The sequence below is a fragment of the Sparus aurata genome, chromosome 12 (genome assembly GCF_900880675.1).
Source record: "Sparus aurata chromosome 12, fSpaAur1.1, whole genome shotgun sequence".
Taxonomy (NCBI): Eukaryota; Metazoa; Chordata; class Actinopteri; order Spariformes; family Sparidae; genus Sparus; species Sparus aurata.
This window is the reverse complement of record NC_044198.1, coordinates 29933301-29954225: the sequence shown is the minus strand read 5'-3', so window position 1 is coordinate 29954225 and position 20925 is coordinate 29933301. Positions and strand designations below refer to the sequence as shown.

The following is a 20925-nucleotide window of genomic DNA, read 5'->3' as shown; positions in this document are numbered from 1 at the left end:
CCTATTTTAATCGAAATGACTACTACTAATTATTATTATTATTATTGTAAATATTTAATTTTATTGAGTTTAAAATAACCTTGTGCACATACATTAGTCACTTATATAAAAAATGAAAAGATGCATGCACCAGATTTAGCAGGCCTATCTAATCTTTTATCAGATTAATCTTTTATCCCAATCTTTTATTTTTTTTATTACTTAACTTTATATTTTTGTATATGTTTATAGTTTCAAGCAAATTGTTTGCATTGAAAAGCATTTAATGTTGTGAATCAACCGTTAAAGTTGTTAAAAATGATCTGGTTATTGCTTTGTTTCCTTTGTGTTTGCTTTCTAAGTGCTCAGGGCCTCCACAGCCACCGTAGTGTTGTATGGGCGTGTTTTGTGTGGGCGTGGTTTGTAATGGGCGTGGTTTGGAGCGGCTCTGGCTTGGCTGCGGCTGCAGCTAGACCCTTCTCCCAAACTGGGATCCCAATTTGTTTACTCCGCTCATCTCAGCTCCTCCCCTGTGCCCTGCGTAAAGACGTCATGACGTAGGACACGGAAGTGGTGGCGGAGCAGAGAGGCAGACGGTGAAGGAAAAAAGTGAAGAGACGGACGACTTTCTTCTTCTTTCTTTTCTCCTTCTCTTTTGTTTTCTCGCGACTTTGTGAGTTTCGTGTTTAGGAGCCAGACGAAGGAGAAGAAGTCGAAGAAGCCTTCCAGGTGAGCTCACGGTCTGTTTGTGTGTGTGAAACTGTGCCAGTGACCTCTGCTGCTACACATTAGCACACTATCTGCTTTCGTCCGAAACTCCTTAGGAAAAAGCTACAGTTTAAGGTATTCTTCCACATAACACAGACCATACAGGTGTGAGGTTCGAACCTGTGATAGCTGTTGAACTGGACGAGGCTTGTTGTAAATTCGGCACGTACTTTGCTCGTCTGCAGAGTGCTCGTTCCCAGAAACACTCACCTGAAATGACCTGCTGTCTTTAATCTCCGCCGTCGCGTCAGTCTGTTGTACGGAGCAACGTTAGAAGATTTCAAAGGGGACCTGGTTAGACAGGAAGTTCATAAACTGATTGGTGGATGCCACGCGCGCTGATTGACAGGATAGCTCGTGCGCTGTCAGGGCAGGTGGCCAGGTAAAGTCTGCCGCGTGCATGAGCAAGGCAGCGTTAACCTGGCACCATTGATGATGGAGCCTGGAGACTGAGCTTCGTGTGACCGGATGTGATTCCTGTCGCGCGTGAAATAACGTCTTGAGTAGAAATGTGAGACGAGTGACGTCAGTGTGATGTCAGCGTGAGGTCAAACCAGTGACAGCGAGAATCAGAATCCTTTTATTGTCATTGCACAACAAAATTATAGCAGCATCACAACACTCGCACAACATAAAGAGGGTCAAAGCTGAATGAAGACAAACTGAATGACAGCTGAAGAAGTTAAACATGCTTCTGTTATTCCCCCAGAGACCAAAGTGATATAAAACACAGAACACACCTGATACCAACCCTTGGTTCTGTTGGTTCTTGTTGGTGATTAATTTTTTGCCCATCAACTAATTCATTATAATTAATTTAGCTTTTATGCTCTAAAAATCACTGAGTTAGTCGACTCACAGCAGCGATACAATAATGGTGTAACTGGGGCGGCGTTTAGCTCAGTAGGTAAAGCGCGCTTCCCATGTGCCGAGGCTCTGCAGCGGACCCGGGTTCGACTCGGGTCGACTGCGCGTCACTCCCCCTCTCTCTCTCTCCCTGTTTCCTGTCATATCTTCAGCTGTTCTATCAATAAAGCCATAATAAAGGCCAAAAACCCCCCCCAAAAAAAACAATAATGGTGTAACTTTGTTTGGACCAGCCGGTAGAGAACCAGGGATCTGACCCAATGACAGCAGGACTGTGGAACCTGGTCTGTTCTGGTCTGGACCAGCTGGACCTGGTCTGTCTGGTTCTGGATCAGCTGGACCTGGTCTGGATCAGCTGGACCTGGTCTGTCCAGGTATGATGAAGAGTTGATCTCACAAAGATTTGTGTGAGATTTGTACACCTGGCGCTGGTGATGGATGATGTCACCTGTGTGTTGTCCAGACTCACCTGTAAACACTCAGCTCTCTGTGGACTGCAGCAGATATCTCTGGTGTGGTACATCAATCGTATATCATTAATATTCATACTGTGATCATCATACACGTTCAGACTGATTGATTGATAATGGAGATTATTGATTGATAATTTTTAGATACTAGGTAAGTAGAATCTGCTGAACAGCACTTCACTATCAGTCACTTTACTGTTCATCCACAGCTCCTCATTGGCTGTCAGAAAGCCTCCTCACAGCTAATTGGCTGAGGGTGGACGTTATGAGCTTATTGGCTGTCTGAGAATCATGCCAGCGTGTGATTGGCAGGTGTTCATCCTGTTATCAGTTTTTATTGGCTGATAATCTCTCTCTCACTCTCTCTCTCTGTCTCTACAGAGCTCGAACATTCCTCGCTCGCTCCTCTCCAGGTAAGAGATTCTACTTCCTGTCTCTGATTTTAGAGATTTTAATGAGCCAGTCAGGCTGCAGGAAGCACAGAAAATGACGTTTAAAAAGTAGAGGCATGTTGAAGCTTTGAGTAATTAATAAAATGTTCAAAGCTGTAAGAGTGACGACAGGAGGTACTGATCCAGTCCAACACTTCAGAGCAGTGAACGTCTTTCGTCTCAGGAACACACCAGGCTAACTGCTAACATCAACATGCTAGCACGCTGATGTCTAGCAGGTGTAATGTTCAGAATGTACACCTTCATAGCTTAGCATGCTAACTGTAGCTAATCATCAGTAAACAGGGTGATGTCATCAGTTCTGCAGGTTGTAAAGCAAAGTTACTTGTCAGAGTTCATCCTGAGGGAGCATGAACGTGACGTGTTTGTTGGACTGAGTCGAGCTGAGCAACCTCGCTGACCCTGTTCACACCTGTATCACCATCTGTCCAGAGTAATCTGATTACAGTGTTCAGCTCTCAGTCTGAGTGACCTCCCGTGATGTCACTTCCTGCTCTGTATGAAACAAACCCGTCCATCACTGAGACAAACAGACTCCATGTTTCTACTCAAAGACAGAAAGAAGTTCATGTAGAACATTTGCTGAATGAACAAGAAGGTCCAAATAATGCAGAATGAGTCAGAGACAGAGTTTCACAGAGTTTATAAAGTGTCTCCAACTCAACAACTCACTAAACTGACACATTTGTTAAGGGAGTCTGGGGACTTTCTCCACGGGGACAAAGAAGTAGCCTATATTGTTATAGTGTCTTTGCCTTCCTCTCACATGTGCTGCACACTGCTATCAGATCTCAGGGGAGTTCATTCACACCGGTTCTTAGAGCTGTACAGGTGTAATCAGATTACTCAGGGAGGATGTTGATACAAGGTTTTAACAGCCTCACTGTGACCTCTGACCCCCACGGACTGTGTCACAGGTGAGATGGAGGCCTGACAGCTGGTGCAGCTGCACCTGAGGCCGTGGGCTTCATCACAGCGGTGTTGGGAGGAAAGGTGTTGGGAGGACAGGTGTTGGGGAGGACAGGTGTTGGGGAGGACAGGTGTTGGGAGGACAGGTGTGGGGAGGACAGGTGTTGGGAGGAAAGGTGTTGGGAGGACAGGTGTTGGGAGGAAAGGTGTTGGGAGGAAAGGTGTTGGGAGGAAAGGTGTTGGGGAGGACAGGTGTTGGGAAGGACAGGTGTTGAGGAGGACAGGTGTTGGGAGGACAGGTGTTGGGGAGGAAAGGTGTTGAGGAGGACAGGTGTTGGGGAGGACAGGTGTTGAGGAGGACAGGTGTTGGGAGGACAGGTGTTGGGGAGGACAGGTGTTGGGAGGACAGGTGTTGGGGAGGACAGGTGTTGAGGAGGACAGGTGTTGGGAGGACAGGTGTTGGGGAGGACAGGTGTTGGGAGGACAGGTGTTGGGAGGACAGGTGTTGAGGAGGACAGGTGTGGGGAGGACAGGTGTTGGGAGGACAGGTGTTGGGGAGGACAGGTGTTGGAGGACAGGTGTTGGGAGGACAGGTGTTGGGGAGGACAGGTGTTGGAGGACAGGTGTTGAGGAGGACAGGTGTGGGGAGGACAGGTGTTGGGAGGACAGGTGTTGGGGAGGACAGGTGTTGAGGAGGACAGGTGTTGGGAGGACAGGTGTTGGGGAGGACAGGTGTTGGGAGGACAGGTGTTGAGGAGTACAGGTGTGGGGAGGACAGGTGTTGAGGAGGACAGGTGTGGGGAGGACAGGTGTTGAGGAGGACAGGTGTTGGGAGGACAGGTGTGGGGAGGACAGGTGTTGGGAGGACAGGTGTTGGGGAGGACAGGTGTTGAGGAGGACAGGTGTTGGGAGGAGGGTGTTGGGGAGGACAGGTGTTGGGGAGGACAGGTGTTGGGGAGGACAGGTGTTGGGAGGACAGGTGTTGGGGAGGACAGGTGTTGGGGAGGACAGGTGTTGAGGAGGACAGGTGTTGGGAGGACAGGTGTTGAGGAGGACAGGTGTTGAGGAGGACAGGTGTTGGGGAGGACAGGTGTTGGGAGGACAGGTGTTGAGGAGGACAGGTGTTGGGGAGGACAGGTGTTGGGGAGGACAGGTGTTGGGAGGACAGGTGTTGAGGAGGACAGGTGTTGGGGAGGACAGGTGTTGGGGAGGACAGGTGTTGGGAGGACAGGTGTTGAGGAGGACAGGTGTTGAGGAGGACAGGTGTTGGAGGAAAGGTCACACTGTTATCAGGTGTATCAGTGTTTATCACAGTGTTTCCCAACAGGAGGCTCGAGGCCTTCCAAAGGTTCTCGAGATAAAAACCTCCTCTGCAGTTCTGACTTGCAGCAATGCATCATGGTCTATGAGATCATGTGTTTGTAGCGGTCCTGTGAGAACCTGCACGTACAGGTTTGTAACTAGTTACTAGTAACTAAAGCGCTCTGAATAATGTAATGGAGTAAAAAGTAGAATGTTTCCTCTGAGATGAAGTGCAGCTGGAATAGAAAGTTGTAAAGTACAGGTACCTTTAAAGTAGGGCTGGGTGATACGGTAAAATCAATTCATTCAAGTTTGTGGTTTAGGATGATTTAAAAGAATTAAATCGATTTTCTCTTTAACCTGCTCCTCATGGGCTCCCATAGTTCACAGTAGGCTCCGCCCCCCCACAGAGAAACAAAACACAACAACATGCAGCGAGCCGAGAGTTCGTCCTGAAAAAGGCACTGTCTCTTCTGTAGCTCGGTTCTGTCTCTTCTGTAGCTCGGTTCTGTCTCGTCAGTGGTTCGGTTCTGTCTCTTCTGTAGCTCGGTTCTGTCTCGTCAGTGGTTCGGTTCTGTCTCTTCTGTAGCTCGGTTCTGTCTCTTCTGTAGCTCGGTTCTGTCTCTTCTGTAGCTCGGTTCTGTCTCGTCAGTGGTTCGGTTCTGTCTCTTCTGTAGCTCGGTTCTGTCTCGTCAGTGGTTCGGTTCTGTCTCTTCTGTAGCTCGGTTCTGTCTCGTCAGTGGTTCGGTTCTGTCTCTTCTGTAGCTCGGTTCTGTCTCGTCAGTGGTTCGGTTCTGTCTCTTCTGTAGCTCGGTTCTGTCTCTTCTGTAGCTCGGTTCTGTCTCGTCAGTAGTTCGGTTCTGTCTCGTCAGTAGTTCGGTTCTGTCTCGTCAGTAGTTCGGTTCTGTCTCGTCAGTAGTTCGGTTCTGTCTCGTCAGTAGTTCAGTTCTGTCTCGTCAGTAGTTCGGTTCTGTAGCGTTGGACCTCGAACAACACTGACCGACACTATTATATCATCATCTCAAACAGACGCCAGCCTCACAGCGGGACTCTTGTTGTTCACTACGAGATGTACAGACTGCTGCAGCCGCTATAAAGCAGCCGACATCAGCACAATCATTTAATCACTGTGTCCCGTATGAGGAGAAGCGTCCCGGTGGACAGATGTTACACATGCAGTCACGCTGCATATCGCTAAAGACGTGCTGCCCGTTTATAGAGAGCAGCCGGAGGTTCATCCACACGCTGAACACTCTGGACTCGAGCTCGAGCCAGAGGAAGCAGACAGCTCGTGTTCCTGAACATCTGCAGCATCATGTTTACTGTGCAGCATGCAAATGTTTACTGATGTTTACACATCTGCAGGCATACAACTATGGAGTTAGAATCATGCCAAAATACATCATGCTTCAGAAACAAATACAGCATGTTTTACACATACAAAGAAACATATTTCTTCAAGTACAAAAAACAATTCTACAAGTACGAAAAAAAACGGTCACGTGACTTTTGGCACTACTTTTCCGCCTTGCTGATCCACACACAAATGTCTTCAGATCAACACACACAAATGTCTTCAGATCAACACACACAAATGTCTTCAGATCCACACACAAATGTCTTCAGATCCACACACAAATGTCTTCAGATCCACACACAAATGTCTTCAGATCCACACACAAATGCCAGTAAACTTTCCAACAAATGTCCTGTAATTCGCACTCCACAACAACAGGTGGCGCTGTTGAGTCATTTTAAGGCCAGCAGGACGATTTTTTTCCCCCTTAAAACTTTATTTTTTATTGTTCTATTTTATTTAAGACTGCAACAGGATTTACCATAGACACATGTACGTCGACGGCACCATCATATTGGAGGAGGCAGCTCCGCCCCGTGAACTGTCATGTGTCATCACAGTAACAGCATTACATACATTGGCAGCTGTAAACATTTGTAAAAACATTATAATAATCCATCCTGTGGTTTGGTGCCGACCTGTATACTGAACATATAAGGAGACGTTACGTGGCTAGCTTGATGGGGAAAAGTCTCATGAGACAATGCGTATCTCGTACCATTTACACGGCAACGCTTCCAGGCCGCAGGTTCATTTTCATCCGGCTTACAAATGCCTTTGATGTTAGTCACCACCCGCCCCATCATCCTCGGCCATGGTGGCACACTGCAAAATCTATATCTATGTCAATTCAACATCACACATCCTCAGGACACAACAACACCCAGAAGTTGTACAGAAAGCAACCAAACAAAACATATTCGAACAACAACAGTCTCATGAACACTTGAGAATTCACTCCCATGAGTCTTTGTGCCATCAGCGCTCACCGTCTGCATTCGGTACCCCTCCAGTCACTACATTTATAATCATCAGAGAACGTCACAGACGTTGTTTTTGGTTCCTATCTGTCTCCTGAATATATCCATACATCTGTGAATGTGTAAATGGGAGGCATTGACTTATAGCACTTTGTAGAACGAGCTTTATAAAGTTCACTCCATTGACTTGTATTAGTTCACGGGGCGGAGCTGCCTCCTCCAATATGATGGTGCCGTCGACGTACATGTGTCTATGGTAAATCCTGTTGCAGTCTTAAATAAAATAGAACAAGAAAAAATAAAGATTTAGGGGGGAAAAAAATCGTCCTGCTGGCCTTAAAAAGACTCAACAGCGCCACCTGTTGTTGTGGAGTGCGAATTACAGGACATTTGTTGGAAAGTTTACTGGCATTTGTGTGTTGATCTGAAGACATTTGTGTGTGTGGATCTGAAGGCATTTGTGTGTGGATCTGAAGACATTTGTGTGTGGATCTGAAGACATTTGTGTGTGTGGATCTGAAGACATTTGTGTGTGTGGATCTGAAGGCATTTGTGTGTGGATCTGAAGACATTTGTGTGTGGATCTGAAGACATTTGTGTGTGTGGATCTGAAGACATTTGTGTGTGGATCTGAAGGCATTTGTGTGTGTGGATCTGAAGACATTTGTGTGTGGATCTGAAGACATTTGTGTGTGGATCTGAAGACATTTGTGTGTGTGGATCTGAAGACATTTGTGTGTGGATCTGAAGACATTTGTGTGTGTGGATCTGAAGACATTTGTGTGTGTGGATCTGAAGACATTTGTGTGTGGATCTGAAGACATTTGTGTGTGTGTGTGGATCTGAAGACATTTGTGTGTGGATCTGAAGACATTTTGTGTGTGGATCTGAAGACATTTGTGTGTGGATCTGAAGACATTGTGGATTATTTGTGTGTGTGGATCTGAAGGACATTGGTGTGGATTGAAGACATTGTGTGTGGATCTGAAGGACATTTGTGTTGTGGATCTGAAGGACATTGTGTGTGTGGATCTGAAGACATTTGTGTGTGGATCTGAAGACATTTGTGTGTGGATCTGAAGACATTGTGTGTGGGATCTGAAGACATTTGTGTGTGGATCTGAAGACATTTGTGTGTGTGGATCTGAAGACATTGTGTGTGTGGATCTGAAGGCATTTGTGTGTGGATCTGAAGACATTTGTGTGTGGATCTGAAGACATTTGTGTGTGGATCTGAAGACATTTGTGTGTGTGGATCTGAAGACATTGTGTGTGGATCTGAAGACATTTGTGTGTGTGGATCTGAAGACATTTGGTGGGATCTGAAGGCATTTGTTGTGTGGATCTGAAGACATTTGTGTGTGGATCTGAAGACATTTGTGTGTGGATCTGAAGACATTTGTGTGTGTGGATCTGAAGACATTTGTGTGTGGATCTGAAGACATTTGTGTGTGGATCTGAAGACATTTGTGTGTGGATCTGAAGACATTTTGTGTGTGTGATCTGAAGACATTTGTGTGTGGATCTGAAGACATTTGTGTGTGTGGATCTGAAGACATTTGTGTGTGGATCTGAAGACATTTGTGTGTGTGGATCTGAAGACATTTGTGTGTGGATCTGAAGACATTTGTGTGTGTGGATCTGAAGACATTTGTGTGTGTGGATCTGAAGACATTTGTGTGTGTGGATCTGAAGACATTTGTGTGTGGATCTGAAGACATTTGTGTGTGGATCTGAAGACATTTGTGTGTGTGGATCTGAAGACATTTGTGTGTGGATCTGAAGACATTTGTGTGTGTGGATCTGAAGACATTTGTGTGTGGATCTGAAGACATTTGTGTGTGGATCTGAAGACATTTGTGTGTGGATCTGAAGACATTTGTGTGTGGATCTGAAGACATTTGTGTGTGTGGATCTGAAGACATTTGTGTGTGGATCTGAAGACATTTGTGTGTGTGGATCTGAAGACATTTGTGTGTGGATCTGAAGACATTTGTGTGTGGATCTGAAGACATTTGTGTGTGGATCTGAAGACATTTGTGTGTGGATCTGAGACATTTGTGTGTGGATCTGAAGACATTTGTGTGTGGATCTGAAGACATCTGTGTGTGGATCTGAAGACATTTGTGTGTGGATCTGAAGACATTTGTGTGTGTGGATCTGAAGACATCTGTGTGTGGATCTGAAGACATTTGTGTGTGTGGATCTGAAGACATCTGTGTGTTGGATCTGAAGACATTTGTGTGTGGATCTGAAGACATTTGTGTGTGGATCTGAAGACATCTGTGTGTGGATCTGAAGGCATTTGTGTGTGGATCTGAAGACATTTGTGTGTGTGGATCTGAAGACATTTGTGTGTGGATCAGCAAGGCGGAAAAGTAGTGCCAAAAGTCACGTGACAGGTTTTTTCGTACTTGTAGAATTGTTTTTGGTACTTGAAGGATTTTAGTTTGTACTTGAAGGATACTTTTTTGTACTTGAAGAAATATGTTTCTTTGTATGTGTAAAACATGCTGTATTTGTTTCTGAAGCATGATGTATTTGTTTGATTGGTACATTTCTTATTTGCAAAACAAAATGCATTAGTTTGTGAATGGTGTTTTGCATTTGCAGACCACACTGAGTTTGTTTGTGAGTAAAACACATTTTGTGTGTGTGTGAGGTTTTGGCATGATATACATATACAACACACTGTTTGATGAAAGTTATGTTCACACTTTATCATCCCAACATGGAACCTGCTCTGTTTGTATACAAACCTGCAGTCTGACATGTTACATGTATGTTTACAGAGGCACTTTATCACAAAGGGACACTTTTTATTTCTAGTGGGTTTGAGGCTGCCTGTTTAAACTGGCAGGGCACATTTTGATAACAATAAAATCATTTAAACAAATCAATGCTTTTAATAATTTCTTTGTCATTTTTAGTTTGTTTTTAAGAAGGAAACAAAGAATCAATTAAAATCATAAACTGAGTTTGATGTGAAAAAATCAGAGATTTTATTTTTAGGCCACATCGCCGGCCCGACCTGAATGTGTACTGGAGTAAATGTACTTAGTTACTTAGCCCTGAAGTTGAATCAGCTGCAGGAGAGAGACTCGAAGTGATGCTGCCCAACACGAAACAGGAAGTGTTGCCAGCGGCGATGGCTGACCTTCCTGTTAATGTTAATGTTTCTCTAATTTAATTGGCTGATGGCAGACAGCATCTCGGAACGCTCTGATTGGCTCGTTCTGCCTCCTGTAGCCTCGGGGCCTGAGGGCCAATCAGATTACAGCAGGGCGTCTGCTCAGTGACGTTTACATGTAACCATGGTTACAGCACCGGGACAAACTGAGCAGACGCTGTGATGTCATCAGCGTTCAGTCTGTGTCTCTCTCCGGTCGAGTCAGCATCACTCTGACTGAACAGGTGTGTAAGGTAAGAGAGGGGACTTTAAGTGTGTATGTGTGTGTGTGTGTCTGAGTCTGTGTGTGTCTGAGTCTGTGTGTGTCTGAGTCTGTGTGTGTGTGTGTGCGTGTGTGTGTCTTTGTTGTTCAGTGGACACAGTGTGACTCAGAGTCCTGCACGGGTTCGGGTACCTGACGGGTGACCCGCACAATTTGGATGAAACAGGTGAAAAATAATGTCCTGTGTCGGACACGGGTGCGGACGCCTAGAGAGCGCGGGTCGGGTTTTGCGAATGCCATTTTCAAGGCTTCACGTGCAAAAAAAATAAAAAAACAAAAACAAAAAAGTCATTAGCGACACATCTACAAAAATATGCCTGCATTTCAAAATGATAAGCATGTATATTTCATATGAGCTCATTCTTGCGTGCTTGCGCCCTCCCAGAACTCCCATTCCCCACGCTGGCTTATATTCATTTTTAAAAATTGCGTCAGTCAAATTTTCCCTCTGGTGCGGGTCGGGGCGTCGGTATCAATTTATAGCGGGTCGGCTCGGGTGCGGAATGTAATTTGTGCTACTGTCGGAAAAACGTGTCAGTGCGGTTTTAAGTACGACGGGTACGGGCGGAGGCAGGTTTGCAAAATGAGACCCGTGCAGGACTCTGCTGTGATTTAACAAGCTCTTGTAAATAAATAGAGGCTTGAAAACAGGAAGCCATGTGTCCCCCAAAGCATGATGGGAAGTGTAGTTAAGAGTGATGAAGTCATGTGGTTCACTTGCAGCCACGGACCACATGAACCACAGCGCCATGGACCACAGCCACCACCACCATCCCACCATGGCCCCGCCCACCACCAGTGGACACGACCACGGAGGAGGACATGGCGGGAACCAAGGCGGACATGAGGGACATGGAGGGATGGTGAGAGGCGGGGCTAGTTAGCGCCCATGTGATACAACAAAGACTCCATGTGATGTTTGCATGCTAATATAACATGGCTACGTAAAGTTACGAGCTAACATGCTAATGTTGTTGTTGCCTAGGTGATGACCTTCTACTTTGGCTACAACAACGTGGAGCTGCTGTTCACGGGTCTGCTCATCAACACCCCTGGAGGTCCGTTTGGTTCTGATCCCTGTTTGTGTTCATCCCGTCTGTAAACTTGAAGCGGGTCCTCAGAATCTTTAAGACGACAGCCGGCTGCTTTCATCAGCTCATCAGACCGTTTTGTTTTTACACGCTGTTGTTAGTCTTTCTGACATTTATATAGATAATGTGTGTTTTTGTGTCCCATTCATTGGTTCACTCTCAACACTAGCCCCTCCCCTCTCCTGTTCTCATTCAATCAGAGATGGTCGGGGCGTGCATCGGTGTCTTCCTATTGGCCGTCCTGTACGAGGGGTTGAAGATGGGTCGTGAGACGCTGCTGCGTCGCAGTCAGGTCAACGTCCGCTACAACTCCATGCCGCTCCCGGGGGCTGATGGGACGGTGCTGATGGAGACGCACAAGACTGTTGGGTAGGTGGCTAATGCTAATGCTAACAACAGGAAGTATTAATGATGATTCTTAACCAATAAGATAAATTCTGCTTTGTCCTACAGAAATATATTTCATGAAAAAAGTAAACGTTCACTATCAACGAAGAAAAAACCTAAATGTCCCGCAGAGACTTTCTAAACTCTGATGGTATATTTATAGAATCATTTAGTATTTTTAACAAATGAAAAACATGCCACATGTTCAGTATTTATTATTCATGTGACGCTTCTGAAACAGGTTAAAATGTTTTCAAACATGAGACAGAAATGTAAAAAACTAAAACATTCAGATGTTCAGACGATGACGTCACTTTAAGATCTACACAAATAAAAACGTCAACAGGAAGTGTGATGATTGACATCTCAGAGAGTCTGTGACTGACTGTGACCTCACAGCTGACATCATCAGTCATGTGACGTAAATGTCATGTGTTCACTGTCAGCTCAGTGATTGACAGTCAGTGTTCGGAGAGGGCGGAGCTTCCTGTTCGTTTAAAGTCCCACCACTCAGGATTCTCTGTCAGGTAACTGTACAGTTCTGGTTCTGGTCTTGGTCCTGACTCTGGTCCTCGTCCTGGCTGTGGTTTGGGACCTGGTCTTGGTCCTTAACCTGGTCCTGGTACCTTCCCAACTTTGGTTGAGATGCTCTGATCAAACCTTTCTGAACCAAAACCGATGATTGATTAATGTTGATGGTGAATAATTAATGAGTATTGGCAGATTCTGATTGGATCATCTCAACACTTGCCCACAGGAAGTCTTTACGAGTCCGTCTTCTTCTGTTACATGAATAATTCAGTGGTAAATCTCAGTGTACGGACTGTATGTGGAGGCCTGGTGAAGTGATCATGCTAACACTGAAGCTAATGCTAACATTAACTAACACGATGTGTGTGTGTGTATAGCTGATGTGAAAAGCTAACTAACAGCATGAATATTCTCAGGGTTCTGGTACCTCCAAGTTCTGTATCGTAGTCCACGGGACACGTTCCAGTTTCTTGAAGACGTTTCTCTTATCCAACGGGCTTCTTCACAGCGTCCTTACATAGTGTGGGAGTGTCCTTACAGTGTGGGAGTGTCCTTACATATTGTGGGAGTGTCCTTACATATTGTGGGAGTGTCCTTACAGTGTGGGAGTGTCCTTACAGTGTGGGAGTGTCCTTACATATTGTGGGAGTGTCCTTACAGTGTGGGAGTGTCCTTACTTGTCGGTTGTTGACTCAGCCGGCCACAGCAACCCACATGAAGGCCGGTTGAGTCGGATACGATGCAAGACTTAAAATGTACAGCAGTGCATTCATGCTAATGCTAACAGTAACCACAGTTTAAAAGCAACATTATTGAGACATTATCATCAATATAAAATTCCTTTTGATAAATGAATGTGCTAATGGTAAAAGTAACGCTAACACAAACATCATGTAAAGAGCAACTTTATATAAAAAGCTAAAGGTATTGCTAAACCCTTTCTCTTGTCCTCTCAGGCAGCGGATGCTTAGCCCCGCCCATTTCCTGCAGACGGTGTTGCACATCGTTCAGGTGGTCGTCAGCTACTTCCTGATGCTCGTCTTCATGACCTACAACGCTTACCTCTGCATCGCTGTGGCAGCCGGAGCTGGCATGGGCTACTTTCTGTTCAGCTGGCGAAAGGCAGTGGTTGTTGACATCACAGAGCACTGCCATTAACTAGCATGCTAATTAGCATCGCGTCGGGGGATTTTGCTGATCACAATCAATAAAATGCTAACAAACACTTTCACTTTATGTTAGCACACTAGCTAATCTGGAGCCACTAACTGGCAGAATGTTAGCGTGAGATTAGCACATATAATGAGACACTAAATTTCATTTGTTACTCAGTAACCGTGGTAACCAACACCTTGTTTGCAATTTAATAAATCTTTGTTTTGCAATTTAAGTTTTTTTCTAAAAACTCCTGTTGGAGGGTGAGCCGGCCAATCACAGCTCGCGTCTCCTCAGAAGTTCCTGATCAGCCAAATCATGTGATATTGTCTCTTATTTCCTTTTTAGTGCCATGACAACTGGAAGATTAGCGCTAGCTGCTACTATCCAAAAAGTTAGCATACGTAGCTCACGTTTACTATTATTTCTTTTAGTTAGCATTGTTAGAAGAGCCAATAACCATTAACCATATTCAAACATTTATTTAGAATATAATATATTAGAGAGTAGATGTTTAACAAAACTTTTCATTTAGATTTTTTTAATTTAAATGAAATTATGAAAAATATTTTTTATTGTCTACACACAGAAACGGTTTCTACTTTTTTTCTTTTTAAATAAGTCGCAGACGTGAATCCAGCCAATGGGCCACTTCTTGAGTTCATCAGTCAAATTATATATTTTTTTAATTACTAAAATTCTCCTCGAAACGTTTTTGGTCTAAAGAATCGACTTAAATGTGTCAAATCTTTTCAGTGAAATCTTTTGACCGTTTTCTAAATAAAATCATCTCCAGTGAACATCGAGCGGCTCGTTAAATCGGTCCACAATTAGACTTTCAAGAATTAAAATCTGAAATGCTTTTCAGAAATTTTTAAGTAAATGTGTCATGCCGACCATTTTTTCCTTTTGCGAGCTCTGACTGGCCAAGAGCCGACCAATCAGAGCGCAGACGGTTTACATCAGATTTGTTTAGAATCCTCGAGTTTTAAATCTGAAACAGTTTTTCTAGTTTCAGAGAATTCACAGATTTTCTCCTGAATAAAAACATCATGAAACATCAAATTCAGCAGTTTGTATTTTGAGATAGATTTCATGAATTAAATTTACAAGAACAACTTTTTGTTAAAACACCAGCGTTTCTCGTTTGTTCATGTTTTGTCTCGGCCACCGCCGGCCTTAAACCTGTTGCCTTAACGAGCCGAGCAGCTGCTGACTGCAGGCCAGTGTTTGAGTTCAAGGTGCTGCTCTTCACCGTCGGCGTCTCTGTTAACCTGGAGGCTCTGCTGGTTTCACTGTAGTTCAACTTGAAAACTGACGTCTCTTGACTTATTTCAGTGTGAGGAGAAATGTGTCGCTAACCTGTCCACCTGGAAAAACTGTGGTTTGGGAGAAAAGACCAAAAACAAACGATAAAACACTGCTGATGATGTCAGACTTTTGATGGTTCCTGACTAAAATGATCTTGTTTCTGTCTGGAATGGATTTCCTCGGATGTCATTGTGATTAGTTGTGATTGTTGTTAATCTCGTCTCACTGAGACGTGGGCGGAGTTTACTTTGTGCACCATCAGGTCGCAGGGCAGATCAGTTACTGGACTTGTATTCTGTTCCACGTCAGAGCTCTGTGTGAGTCATCGTCTGTGTTGATGTTGTTGAAAATGAAGTTGAGGTTAAATGTGTTGAAAACTGTCTGTGAAGGAAACATTAAGTGTCTGAAAATGTTTTAATTGTCACGAATGCTGGAATCATAAAAAAACACAATAAAATGTATGAAGAAACTCGTTGTCTCGTCTGTTCACAGGAAATAAAGATTAAATATTATTCCAAAAATTTAAATGATCAGTGACAGGAAACAGTCAGAGTCACTTCCGGGATGAAGTTCACATTAGGCGCGTTCAAGTTGAACTCCTGCTGCCTGACTGCAGGGGCGGGGCTACACACGCTGCTATGAAGTCGGCGTAGACGTGACGTGACTTGGCTGAGCTTGCGGTGTTTGCCTTCTTCATCTGGGAAGAAGTGGAGGAAATTGAAATTCCATTAATGTTTGAGGAAAATCAACAACGACGGCCTTCAGAAATTATTCAATCTGAGATGTTCAAAATATTAGTCATATATATCTATATCTATATATCTATATATATATATCTATATCTATATATATATATATATAGATATATAGATATATATATATATATATATATATATATATATATATATTTATCTGAAATCTGAAGGTTCATCAGAGAAACAGACTGGCTGCACTTCTCCTGCTCACCTGTGGGGGCGGTAACGAGCTGTAACACCGTCTGCCGGAAACAGGCAGAACTTCCGGGTTGCAGGTGACAGGTAGATGTTTAGCAGCGGGTCAAATCAATCACGGACAATAATCCTCCTTTAAATCAGCGCTGCCGTTATTTTGTCGGGACGTGAACGTGTTCTGTTTGATGACTTGTGGTTTCCGTTAACCGCGTCTCCGTCACGGTCCTCCCGCAGCTCGTCCAGGCACCGACCCTGTGATGGCCTCCAGGCGGCCGGACAGCTTCGATGGGCTCGGCTACCGCGGCCGCGATGACCCGCTGTACGGAGCGAGTTACCCGGTCAGGAGCGCCGGAGGTCCCGCGGAGTTGCAGCACCACCACTGGGTCACCACGCCGCCGGACATTCCCGGGAGCCGTAACCTGCACCACGGAGAGCGGACTCCACAGTACGACGAGCCGCTGGGAGAGCCCGGAGGTCCCGGAGCCGCAGCCGGCTGGGAAGCCCCGCAGCCCGGTGTACCGCCAGCTGGTAGGTCGGTGAGGAGGGAGGGGGAGGGTACACTGGGAAGTAGATGGAACCAGCTAACGGCCACATCAATGTAATGTTAGTGTTTATGTCAGGGGACATGGTACTTAGCTCTCAGGCTAACGTTACAATCACAAGTGAATGGAACTAGCTACATGGCTTACCCTATGTACATACGCTCTGTCAGGCGGACATGCTAATCAGCTAGCAGGCTAATGCTAACATGTCAACAAGAAACACTGAAAGGACTTCTCGTTAGCTTGTAGGCTAATCATATCATAGAATCAGTCTTTAAACCTCCGAGTAACTGGTGCTTAGCCGGCAGGCTAATGACAGAATATAGCAGGCTAATCGTTTGCTAGGAGGGCTAATTAGCACTATTTGAATCTCTAGCTAAATGGATCATTCTAGCTAACGAAGCTAATTGTTAGCCTGTATCTGAACGTCACAGCCGGAGAATTGAGTAAAAGCTGACGATGAGTTTTTCTATTCAACTTTTTTTTTTTTTAATCTGAAATAATGTTCTAGCTCATAATTCAGATAAAGTGAAGTTTGCAGTAATTAAATAAATACTATGAATGACTTTTTCTTCTATCGCTTTTTTCTTGCAGAGCAGCTGAATCGATTCGCAGGCTTTGGAATCGGACTGGTCAGGTTGTAAATCTTTTTATAATCAATGAAGTTATAATAAAGTCATAATGAATGTTTTATTATGATTCCTATACAGTCATTGTGAGGACAGAGCTGTTAATCATCATCAGTCCCAAACTAATGTCTGATGAGCCTGACAGCGAAGATATTCAAAATCAATGTCCCTAAATAACAGTCTGTCTGTCTGCCTGTCTGCAGTCTGTTCACAGAGAACGTCCTCGCTCATCCCTGTATCGTCTTCCGCAGACAGTGTCAGGTATCAGCTCACCTTAATCTGTAACAAGGTTCATTGTTGTTGTATTTAATCTTTGTTTGAGTCACAAATGCTTTTACATATTTAGTTTATTAATACATAAAGTTATCTTGTTAAAATCTTCTCTCCTTTTACTGCTTTCTGGTGTCAGGTGAACTACCACGGCCGCTGTTACCACCTGACTCCGTTCAGTGCTGTCGCCGTCATGTACACTATCACCAAGGCTCAGGTGACGAATAATATTTCATTTATCACATTAAAATATAAACATCAAGATGTTGTCGTCATGGAGAATCAATCAGTGTGATCAGGTATCAATAACTTGTTGTTCAGGGTGTGAAGGCTCTGTGGAAGGGGATGGGCAGCACCTTCATCGTTCACGGCATCACGCTCGGAGCTGAAGGCATCATCAGCGAGTTCACGCCATTACCACGGTAACTGCTAACTGCTCACTGGACTGTAGTATGACTGTAGTTTGACTGTAGCATTACTGTAGTTTGACTAGTTTGACTGTAGCATGACTGTAGTTTGACTGTAGCATTACTGTAGCATTACTGTAGTTTGACTAGTTTGACTGTAGCATTACTGTATTTTGACTGTAGTATTACTGTAGTATGACTGTAGCATTACTGTAGTTTGACTGTAGCATTACTGTAGTTTGACTGTAGCATTACTGTAGTTTGACTGTAGCATTACTGTAGTTTGACTGTAGTATGACTGTAGTTTGACTGTAGTATGACTGTAGTATGACTGTAGTTTGACTGTAGCATGACTGTAGTTTGACTGTAGCATGACTGTAGTTTGACCGAGTGTTCTGTGTGCAGGGAGCTTCCTCACAGGTGGACGTGGAAACAGCTGGCTGGACATTTACTGCTGAAAGGGTCAGTTCACTTCTTCTACTGAATGATTGAAGTCATTTCTTCTTCTGCTGAATGATTGACAGACTTGTGGATGTAAACCCCTCATGTAGAAGCTCATTCACATTTCTGTGTGTTCAGTCTGAAGACTCTCTCTCTTCTGTGTCTGTCGGTCGCCCTCAGGTTAACAGCTGTGGTCGCTCTGCCGTTTTACTGCGCCAGCCTGGTGGAGACTGTTCAGGTCAGTATGGATTATTATTGATGATCAGGTTCAGCAGCAGCTCTGTGGGAACAATGTCTGTTCACTCTGAGAGACGTTCATGTGTCAACGACATGTTTTCTTTTTTTTTTTTTTAAGTATTTTTTTTTTTGGCCTTTTTTTATGGCTTTATTGATAGTTTTAGCTGGAGAGGTGACAGGAAACAGGGAGAGAGAGGGGGAGTGACACGCAGCAAAGGGACCCGGGCCGGGAGTCGAACCCGGGTCCGCTGCAGCGAGGACACAGCCTCTGTACATGGGACGCTGCTCTACCAGCTGAGCTAAACGGCGTCTCAACGACATGTTTTCATCGTCAGTGTGGTTAGAACTGATGTTTGACAGCGTGGAAACGATCTTTGCTTGTTTCAGTCAGAGTCGTTGATCATGTGTGATGATGTAACAGTAAAGATCTTGTTTATATGAAGCTTTGCAGGTTGTTCTATTGATAAACGATCTGCAGTAGCTGATTGGCCGTGCGTTGATTCTGCTTCCTATGTCGTCTCCACAGAGCGAGATCGTCCGGGACGACTCGTCATCCGGTCTGCTCGATTGTGTCCGTGAAGGTCTGACCCGGCTGTTGGGTGTCGGTGCTCCTCACAGTCGTCGTCTGCTTCCTCTCAGTTCTCTGCTACTTCCTACAGCGCTGCACGCCGTCCTGCGATACGCCATTGCCGCCTCCGTTCAGCGGGTGGCACTGTGGCTGCACCAGCGGGGAAGGAAGCAGCGGGTGGAACCCAGCAACCCGCTGGACGCCTACTTCCCCGAGCTGGCGGCGGCGTGGGCGGGATCTCTGGTGGCCGACATTGTGCTGTTTCCTCTGGAGACCGCGCTGCACCGCCTTGGCCTGCAGGGCACCCGCACCATCATCGACGCCACCGATGGCGTGGTAGGCGTGGGAAATGGCGGCAGCCCGCTGGTCCTCCCTGTCAACACGCAGTATGACGGCTTCTCCGACTGTCTCCACGCCATCCGCCGCAAGGAGGGCACGGCAGGGTTTTACCGTGGCTTCGGAGCGCTGGCGGCGCAGTACGCGCTGCACGGAGCGCTGCTGGCTGCGGCCAGGACGCTGCTGAGGCTGCTGCTGCTGGAGGGGCGGGGCACTTAGAGGACCGCTGCCATGGAGACCAGGCAGTATCACTTCCTGTTCACACATCAACCATCAGTCCACCATGACCACGAAGGATGAAGTGACATGAGTTAAACAGTGTAGAGCTCGACCTGAAGTACGACAACAGTCTGATCAGCTGATAGAAACACACGTCGACATCAACGCCAGCGAGTCGTCAATATAACTGATCACAAACATCTTAACCTGCGTTATGATCAAATATAGATTTAATGTCAGCACTGAAATCACCTGACACACACACACACACACACTCACACTGGTGACTGGATGAGACAGCTGATTGGTTGATCGAAGATAAATGATGATAAAATCATTAATATGTAATATATTTATGATAAATCATTATATGTTAATAACAATGAATATGAACAAACATAAATTAAAACTTCAGATGCGTCACTCCGTCAGCACTTCCACAGACACCATGCAACCGCTTGGCGGCCATTTCGTAATACCATAGCAACCATTACTGACCTGGCAACCAGCTGACGCTTCACCTCCTTCCTGCAGTCCACATTTAGCTCCAGGTCATGTTTAGCTTAGCTTAGCTTAGCTTAGCTTAGCTTAGCACAAAAACTGGGAGACTCTGAACATTCGTGTCACTTCCTGCCTTCAAACAAAATGTTGTTGTGCGTAACCATGGAAACGCTGTGTCACTTCCTGTTCCAGCATGAACTCATGATCCTGTGTTAAAATGATAAATGCCGAAAGCTGATTGGTCAGCCTCAGCTGCTGTGTATTGACCAGTGTGTGTGTGTATACCTGTCAGCCAACAAACCACTTCCTGTTTGTATAAAGTTGTAAAAATGAAATAAGTTCTATGTATTAAAAGTAAAGTAGCTTTAGATGAAATCATATTTGATGCATCGATATTTAAATCAAATCAGTGAAACTAAATAAATCAGTTGAAGCACAAACTGAACTGCTGTTGATTTTTTCAAAATAAAAGTTTGGAACTGAACAGTTTGAAAGTTTCCAACAAGTTTTTCCTTTTTAAATCTGCACGTGTTGGTTCTCTGTTGTCACGTTGAAACTTTGTTTTCGTCTGAAATAAAAAGAAGTGAGTGTTGAAGTGCTGCAGCGTCTGCGATGTCATCACTCAGTATGAACACATTAGTCGATCACATGATGTCAGTGTTAAAGTGTCATGTTCAGATTCTTCCGCTTTGTAAACTGAAAATTCTTTTTTACTGACACTCAGTTTATTAATATTTACAAGTTTGTTTTAATTTCAGACAGTTTCTTCATGATAAGTTTTTTTATTATCTTAAATAAATACATTTATAATGAA

At 44.7% G+C, this 20925-nt stretch overlaps 2 protein-coding genes and 1 long non-coding RNA gene across 5 annotated transcripts; 2 read left to right on the top strand and 1 right to left on the bottom strand.

Annotated features, from left to right (window-relative positions):
• Positions 1–511: 511 nt before the first annotated feature.
• slc31a1 (solute carrier family 31 member 1) lies at positions 512–15480 on the top strand. 3 transcript variants are annotated; one of them, XM_030435231.1, is made up of 7 exons: positions 513–708; positions 2466–2497; positions 11260–11399; positions 11522–11594; positions 11828–11996; positions 12461–12541; positions 13502–15480. In XM_030435231.1, exons 3-7 carry the CDS (start codon positions 11271–11273, stop codon positions 13701–13703), a joined length of 654 nt encoding a protein of 217 aa, XP_030291091.1. In that variant the 5' UTR covers positions 513–708; positions 2466–2497; positions 11260–11270; the 3' UTR covers positions 13704–15480. The 3 variants fall into 3 exon arrangements, with proteins under 3 accessions (XP_030291092.1, XP_030291091.1, XP_030291093.1); XM_030435232.1 differs by lacking the exon at positions 2466–2497 and having other exon boundaries at positions 512–708; XM_030435233.1 differs by lacking the exon at positions 12461–12541 and having other exon boundaries at positions 517–708.
• Positions 15033–16097, bottom strand: LOC115592472 (uncharacterized). The gene is made up of 2 exons (XR_003986176.1): positions 15978–16097; positions 15033–15708 (listed from the first exon to the last, which is right to left on the bottom strand). It is a non-coding gene; the product is annotated as an uncharacterized LOC115592472 (long non-coding RNA).
• Positions 16022–20709, top strand: slc25a46 (solute carrier family 25 member 46). Its single transcript, XM_030435230.1, has 8 exons — positions 16022–16489; positions 17098–17140; positions 17336–17393; positions 17542–17619; positions 17724–17824; positions 18215–18271; positions 18431–18488; positions 19014–20709. Exons 1-8 carry the CDS (start codon positions 16219–16221, stop codon positions 19608–19610), a joined length of 1263 nt encoding a protein of 420 aa, XP_030291090.1. The 5' UTR covers positions 16022–16218; the 3' UTR covers positions 19611–20709.
• Positions 20710–20925: the final 216 nt, after the last annotated feature.

Coding starts and splice junctions, on each gene's coding strand:
- slc31a1 (XM_030435232.1), top strand. CDS start 11,271: ATGAACCACAGCGCCATGGACCACAGCCACCACCACCATCCCACCATG. Junction 11,997..12,460: donor GAGACGCACAAGACTGTTGG/GTAGGTGGCTAA, acceptor GTTCACTGTCAG/CTCAGTGATTGACAGTCAGT. Junction 12,542..13,501: donor CACTCAGGATTCTCTGTCAG/GTAACTGTACAG, acceptor TTGTCCTCTCAG/GCAGCGGATGCTTAGCCCCG.
- slc25a46 (XM_030435230.1), top strand. CDS start 16,219: ATGGCCTCCAGGCGGCCGGACAGCTTCGATGGGCTCGGCTACCGCGGC. Junction 17,141..17,335: donor TTTGGAATCGGACTGGTCAG/GTTGTAAATCTT, acceptor GCCTGTCTGCAG/TCTGTTCACAGAGAACGTCC. Junction 17,825..18,214: donor GAGTTCACGCCATTACCACG/GTAACTGCTAAC, acceptor TTCTGTGTGCAG/GGAGCTTCCTCACAGGTGGA.